Source organism: Oncorhynchus mykiss, chromosome 27 (assembly GCF_057628025.1).
Source record: "Oncorhynchus mykiss isolate SJ-2025 chromosome 27, ASM5762802v1, whole genome shotgun sequence".
NCBI classification, from domain to species: domain Eukaryota; kingdom Metazoa; phylum Chordata; class Actinopteri; order Salmoniformes; family Salmonidae; genus Oncorhynchus; species Oncorhynchus mykiss.
The window spans coordinates 5252356-5260184 of record NC_143048.1 but is presented as its reverse complement, the minus strand read 5'-3'; the positions used below and the strand labels follow the sequence as shown (position 1 = coordinate 5260184).

The following is a 7829-nucleotide window of genomic DNA, read 5'->3' as shown; positions in this document are numbered from 1 at the left end:
CATTGAGCTTTAGCCTAGTTGGCTTCGGTATTCTATATCTGATAGTGTTGTTAAGGGCCTGTCACATGTTGCCCTCCCTTGTTTTTCCCCCAATTGGAAGCCAGCCCTTTTTGTATATATTTTATATTTATTTAGAGCTTGCAATGACCTTTATCCTCATTTGTGTACTTTACTCTGTTACATTATTTTCAATGGTTTGCTGTGCCTCTCCCTCCTTTTTTTATTTTCTGATTGATTTATTGTAGACTCTTCTCCCTTGTCTGGTCTCCTTGGATACTGAGTTGGCCCAGGTCTGCCACACCTGGGCATGATTGAAATAACGAGCTACCACACTACTGAAAAGGGAGCTTGCAGCTCCAGTTTGGAGATTGAGTGGAAATGGAGTCCCTACAGAAAGCAAGAACAAAATGGTTGTCAGGAGTAGTACAGTATTATCGTACGGAGCTGTATAGTTGGAAAAAGGAGGAGGGGAAAAGAGAGGGAGAGGAGGTCTAAGAGAGAGAGAGAGGGAAGAATAGGGTGAGCTTTAGTTGGGTAAAAATTGTGGGAAAAAGGGAGATGGTTTGTTAAAGAATGGTGTAAAGTCTAAGCAGAGGGAGCTGAAGACGGGAGGATAGATGGAAGTGAATGAGGGTGACATATCGGAGGTGATAGATGTGGTGAAGTTATCGAAGACCGAGGTATGCACCGAGGGTCAGGAAAAAGATGAGTCTGTGATAGTAGGAATGAAGTTTATGGAAAAAGTGGACTCTTGCCTTTTGGCTGATCTGTTTGTGGTTTCACGGTGGGTGAAAAAAGAGTTGGGGGAAACAGAAGAGTCATTCTCTTCTTTTGAGTTTTGAAGTTGAGTCTTTGCCCGACAAAGTGAAGTTATGATGTATGAGTATCCTGTACAAGCGTATGTACCGACTCTATTACGATGTTACAGGTGTCAAGCTTATGGGAGCAGTGGAACAGACTGAGGGCAGGTATCTATTCCAAGTACAGAGTGAGGATGGCAGGAAGAGAAAGAATAACAGAAGCTATTTTTTACAAGATTAAGGGTTAAATAAGACTTTAAATGTGATAGGAAAGCATCCAACAGGAAAGTGTGAGTATTGCCAGGAAATATAGATACTGGAGCATGTACTAATACAGTGTGGGCAGTATGAGAGGGAAAGAGGCTGAGATCCAGTGTGAGGGAGAAGGGGGACACAGGAAATTAGTTTAAAGAGCTTACTAAGTAGAACATGATTAGATACTGTCTGAAATATATATAATTTAAGATTAACTGGGCTGGCATGTAGGCTTTAGTTTCTCTGGCCCACACTCGTACAGTAGGTGGTGGTAATGCACAATAATGTTGGATGCCGATTAAACCCCACTGAAGACCGTTTCAAATCAAATTGTATTTGTCACATACACATGGTTAGCAGATGTTAATGTGAGTGTAGCGAAATGCTTGTGCTTCAAGTTCCGACAATGCAGTAATAACCAACAAGTAATCTAGCTAACAATTCCAAAACTACTACCTTATAGACACAAGTGTAAGGGGATAAAGAATATGTACATAAAGAAATATGAATGAGTGATGGTACAGAGCGGCATAGGCAAGATACAGTAGATGGTATTGAGTGCAGTATATACATATGAGATGAGTATGTAAACAAAGTGGCATAGTTAAAGTGGCTAGTGATACATGTATTACATAAAGATGCAGTAGATGATATAGAGTACAGTATATACATATACATATGAGATGAATAATGTAGGGTATGTAAACATTATATTAGGTAGCATTGTTTAAAGTGGATAGTGATATATTTCCCATCATTTCCCATCAATTCCCATTATTAAAGTGGCTGGAGTTGAGTCAGTATGTTGGCAGCAGCCACTCAATGTTAGTGGTGGCTGTTTAACAGTCTGATGGCCTTGAGATAGAAGCTGTTTTTCAGTCTCTCGGTCCCAGCTTTGATGCACCTGTACTGACCTCGCCTTCTGGATGATAGCGGGGTGAACAGGCAGTGGCTCGGGTGGTTGTTGTCCTTGATGATCTTTATGGCCTTCCTGTGACATCGGGGGGTGTAGGTGTCCTGGAGGGCAGGTAGTTTGCCCCCGGTGATGCGTTGTGCAGACCTCACTACCCTCTGGAGAGCCTTACGGTTGTGGGCGGAGCAGTTGCTGTACCAGGCGGTGATACAGCCCAACAGGATGCTCTCGATTGTGTATCTGTAGAAGTTTGTGAGTGCTTTTGGTGACAAGCCAAATTTCTTCAGCCTCCAGCCAGCCTACTTTGGGGACTGCTTCTGGAGGGAGAACACACCCATGCTAAATCCAGTGCTTAATTTGATCCGGCACCTCTAAATTTGGACAGTTTTGTTCCGGAACCCATTTGTCAGGATCCAGTACATCCTGTGGCATGAACAAAATATTTCTACTGTTTGCAATTCTAATCAAATTCATTCAACTTGATGCCTCAAATTCTCCTGTCCCCTAAAATAACGTCATGTGAAACGGCCTAATATTCTAAGAATGGATTCATGTTGGTTCAGTCCAAGTTTATGGTTTGCGCAACATTGTAACCTATGAACAAGGTGTGGTCGTTGCTCTCCAGCATTGCATTCATCATGCGTCATCCCTGATAAATTACCATAATTCAGAATAATACACCAGAGTAGGCCTGTATATACACTGCTCAAAAAAATAAAGGGAACACTAAAATAACACATCCTAGATCTGAATGAATGAAATATTCTTATTAAATACTTTTTTCTTTACATAGTTGAATGTGCTGACAACAAAATCACACAAAAATGATCAATGGAAATCAAATGTATCAACCCATGGAGGTCTGGATTTGGAGTCACACTCAAAATTAAAGAGGAAAACCACACTACAGGCTGATCCAACTTTGATTTAATGTCCTTAAAACAAGTCAAAATGAGGCTCAGTAGTGTGTGTGGCCTCCACGTGCCTGTATGACCTCCTTACAACGCCTGGGCATGCTCCTGATGAGGTGGCGGATGGTCTCCTGAGGGATCTCCTCCCAGACCTGGACTAAAGCATCCGCCAACTCCTGGACAGTCTGTGGTGCAACGTGGCGTTGGTGGATGGAGCGAGACATGATGTCCCAGATGTGCTCAATTGGATTCAGGTCTGGGGAACGGGCGGGCCAGTCCATAGCATCAATGCCTTCCTCTTGCAGGAACTGCTGACACACTCCAGCCAGATGAGGAACCCAGGGCCAACCGCACCAGCATATGGTCTCACAAGGGGTCTGAGGAGCTCATCTCGGTACCTAATGGCAGTCAGGCTACCTCTGGCGAGCACATGGAGGGCTGTGCGGCCCCCCAAAGAAATTCCACCCCACACCATGACTGACCCACCGCCAAACCGGTCATGCTGGAGGATGTTGCAGGCAGCAGAACGTTCTCCACGGCGGCTCCAGACTCTGTCACGTCTGTCACATATGCTCAGTGTGAACCTGCTTTCATCTGTGAAGAGCACAGGGCGCCAGTGGGGAATTTGCCAATCTTGGTGTTCTCTGGCAAATGCCAAACGTCCTGCACGGTGTTGGGCTGTAAGCACAACCCCCACCTGTGGACGTCGGGCCCTCATACCACCCTCATGGAGTCTGTTTCTGACCGTTTGAGCAGATACATGCACATTTGTGGCCTGCTGGAGGTCATTTTGCAGGGCTCTGGCAGTGCTCCTCCTGCTCCTCCTTGCACAAAGGCGGAGGTAGCGGTCCCGCTGCTGGGTTGTTGCCCTCCTACGGCCTCCATGCTCTGGACACTACGCTGACAGACACAGCAAACCTTCTTGCCACAGCTCGCATTGATGTGCCATCCTGGATGAGCTGCACTACCTGAGCCACTTGTGAGGGTTGTAGACTCCGTCTCATGCTACCACTAGAGTGAAAGCACCGCCAGCATTCAAAAGTGACCAAAACATCAGCCAGGAAGCATAGGAACTGAGAAGTGGTCTGTGGTCACCACCTGCAGAACCACTCCTTTATTGGGGGTGTCTTGCTAATTGCCTAGAATTTCCACCTGTTGTCTATTCCATTTGCACAACAGCATGTGAAATGTATTGTCAATCAGTGTTGCTTCCTAAGTGGACATTACATTGTGTTGTTTAAGTGTACCCTTTGTTTTTTTGAGCAGTGTATATTTTTTACATAGCTTAACCTTGAATTGTGTGTAGCCCAATCACATGGCATGCAGTTGGGAACGTGTGGTAAATATCTCAGTGAACAGAGAAGACAAATCTGTCTTTAGGCTACTAAATATATTATCAACTTCCAAATAGGCCCATTGAGCAAACAGCATTGTTTTGCACAAAGTAAAACCAAGGCTTTTGGCAGAGCGCGTCATTGGGTGAAACCGGAAAGCTGTTTTAAGACTATAATTTCCTCATGTTGTACGAGATCTCCACACACCTAGGCTACTAACGGATTCAAGACGAGGACGTTTTTATTGATCTCGGTTTGTCAGTCAAAGTAGCCTGTCATTTCGATCATTTGTGAGGTATTAAAAATGGTTCTGCTAAAGTCTCAAATCATCTAAAATTATGTAGAACTGCATGAAATGCTCTATGATCTATGCTCTATGATCTATGCTCTATGATCTATGCTCTATGATCTATGCTCTATCCCAGCACACAAAGCAATGATAATGCATGCAATGCTGTATTATAAAGGTGACATTTTTTTGGTGGCTTGGTGCCACAGACACTTGTTGACAATGGACAAAGAGGAATGACTTGCAACCAACGACCAACAGACAAATGCTGGATGACTGACGGTGATGGCGAAGGCCGAGGACCTCCAGCATGGCGAGGACCTCCAGCAGCGTAGAGAGTATTTTGGGACTGTGCGTGTGAATAGTGTGAAGCCCCCTGATACTTTTGAAATAAAAAAAAATTAAATGTCAACTATATAGCCTTGTCTGTGTGGTGGCCTGGGATCTCAGAGACCTGCAAGTTGACATACACTGAAAGTATGTGAACACCTGCTCGTCAAACATCTCATTCCAAAATCATGGGTATTAATATAGAGTTGATTCGGGCACTGATGTTAGGCGATTAGGCCTGGCTCGCAGTTAGCGTTCCAATTCATCCCAAATGTGTTCGTTGGGGTCAGGGCTCTGTGCAGGCCAGTCAAGTTCTTCCACACCGATCTCGACAAACCAATTCTGTATGGACCTCGCTTTGTGCACAGGGGCATTGTCATGCTGAAACAGGAAATGGCCTTCCTCAAAGTTTTGCCACAAAGAAGCATAGAATCGTCTAGAATGTCATTTGTATGCTGTAACGTTAAGATTTCCCTTCACTGGAACTAAGGGGCCTAGCCCGAACCATAAAAAACAGCCCCAGAACATTATTCCTCCTCCACAAACTTTACAGCTGGCACTATGCATTGGGACAGGAAGTGTTCTCCTAGACGTTTCCACTTCACAATAACAGCACTTAGAGTTGACCAGGACAGCTCTAGCAGGGCAGAAATTTGACCAACTGACTTGTTGGAAAGGTGGCATCCTAAAATGTGGCCACTTTGAATGTCACTGAGCTCTTCAGTAAGGCCATTCTACTGCCAATGCTTTTCTATGGAGATTGCATGGCTGTGTGCTCAATTTTATACACCTGTCAGCAACGGGTGTGGCTGAAATAGCCTAATCCACTCATTTGAAGGGGTGTCCACATACTTTTGGCCATGTAGTGTACCTAAGGGGATACATTTAATAGTGCATTTAAACATAATTCAAGGTGTTGTTTTTTTGTTGATATTTTGTCCCCATGGTAGTTGAATTGAATTAACTTTATGTCCTCTATTGACCCGCAAATATTGACCCTGTCGCCCCACATGACTCCTTTCATGACCACAATGCTTTTACGATATTTCCCTTATTACAGGATGACATCATTTGAAATTCTTTAAACCGATGTCGCAAGGAATGTTGGAGCTTGTGCAGTCTGTGACAGGGAGTGTTTTTGTGCATTGTGTCGGGTGCTATTCGTTATCAACATGACCCTCCACGTGTTGTGTGTTGACACAGGCAGAGTTTAGGACAACCAATGATAAGAAGGACCCATCCCTTTATAAGTACGGTCTTGATGGAGAGTCATTCTGCCAAACCTAGTACATAGGTAAGGACAGGCCACTCTCTCACTTATTGATCTTGCGTTACTTCTGTTTTTTTGGTCTATTTAGTCTGAAGGTTCCTGTTAAAAATCCTAATTCATTTTCCCATTTCTCCTCAGTCTAAAAAAAACAACAAAAAAAACATGCATCTCAAAGTAGTGATCTTCGCCTTGTCGTTTTTGACAACCACAGGTTTGTGCTTTCTTTCCTTTCCATTAAAAACATAATTGCATCTGCTATCGAATAGTGTTTATAATATAGAGCAGATGTCTTAAAGAGAATAATGGGATTTAAAATGTATCTTCTACTGTAGCATTCCCACTCCACCGTACCAGCAGAGAAGCATCACAGGCCCTACAGGACATAATGACCAATCAGGCTCATGAGAAGACAGACCTCAACAAGGATGTCAAGTATGTCCTCATACAATATATAACATAAATAATTGAATCATGAATCACAAATGCATGTTTTCAGGTGAGCCTTTTAACAGCCTTCCAACGGTCCAATAAATCCTTATAACAGTTCCATAACAGGCTTATAACGCTCTCTTAACAGCTTTGTAATGGTATTATAACAGTATTTTAACAGCCTCATAACAGCCTTTATAACAATGCTTTAACTGATCCTGTATGTTAACAGTGGGATGTGGAAGAGCCATGTGGAGAGCAGCAACCTGTACACCCAGGACAGCCCCAACCCCATGGTGAGCGAGATCAGGCACAAGCTTACCCTGGAGTCCGAGAGGCTGCGCGCCCGCCTTCGCCAGGAGCTCGCTAAGTTGAGGGAGAGGCTCGCCGTGTACCCTGCCCACACCCAGTCCAGCGAGTCCACCCTGGCCAGCGTGAGAGATCGCCTGGCCCCACTGATCAAGCAGCTCCAGAGCGCCGTGAACAGCAACAGCCAGGAGCTGTGTAGCCACCTCAGGCTCTACTTTCAGGGATTGGAGGCTGCGGAAAGCCAGGCAGCGGCCGGACCCACCCTATACCTGGAGGCCGTGCAGTGGATCAGCCAGACCTTGGATGACAGCAGTGCCAAAATGACCTCCGTCATCCAGGACTTCAAAACCAAGACATCCAGCATGATCAGGGAGCTCAATGGTACCTTCCAGGGGGACTTCTGGCAGGAGGTGAACGTACGGCTGGGGCAGGAGGTGCAGGCGTTGAGTCTGGAGGTCCAGGGCAGGGTGGGGGTGCTGAAAGCAAAGCTGGCCCATCTCCTGCTGGCTCCACACCCCCTCACGGCAGAGGTGTTCACCAGCATGGAGCAGTTCTGCCAGAGTGCCACCTTACAGGACCAGTTGTTCCATGCCAGAATAGAGAAGCACCTTCTGGGGCAGGAGTCACAGGCTCAGAGCCCCAGCGAGCCGCCCTCTCCACCTCTGGGCTTATTGGAGGAGGACTTCTCTGCGAAACTAAGCGCTCTCCTCCAGGACATTCTGCACACTGTCCAGTAAAAGCAGAACAGAACTTTACTCATAGCAAAATGAGAGAGAAAGACATTTAAACTATATTGTTGTTTCTGCTCCTTGTGCTTATATATATATATATATATATATATGTCAACTCCTCTACCATTGTATATACAGTACAGTAAGTAATCCATGTATATTTATGTTTTTGCTGTTGTTTATTTCATGTGGATGATTGTTGTAAGGCATTTTATTTTGTCAACTGTAAATAAAGCTTGTGTGAAGTTTACAGTGTAA

General features: G+C 44.8%; 1 protein-coding gene across 1 annotated transcript; it reads left to right on the top strand.

Annotated features, from left to right (window-relative positions):
- Positions 1-546: 546 nt before the first annotated feature.
- zgc:162608 (apolipoprotein A1/A4/E family protein) lies at positions 547-7821 on the top strand. The gene is made up of 5 exons (XM_021587314.3): positions 547-680; positions 6036-6126; positions 6241-6313; positions 6435-6534; positions 6764-7821. Exons 3-5 carry the CDS (start codon positions 6265-6267, stop codon positions 7575-7577), a joined length of 963 nt encoding a protein of 320 aa, XP_021442989.1. The 5' UTR covers positions 547-680; positions 6036-6126; positions 6241-6264; the 3' UTR covers positions 7578-7821.
- The last annotated feature ends 8 nt before the right edge of the window (positions 7822-7829 follow it).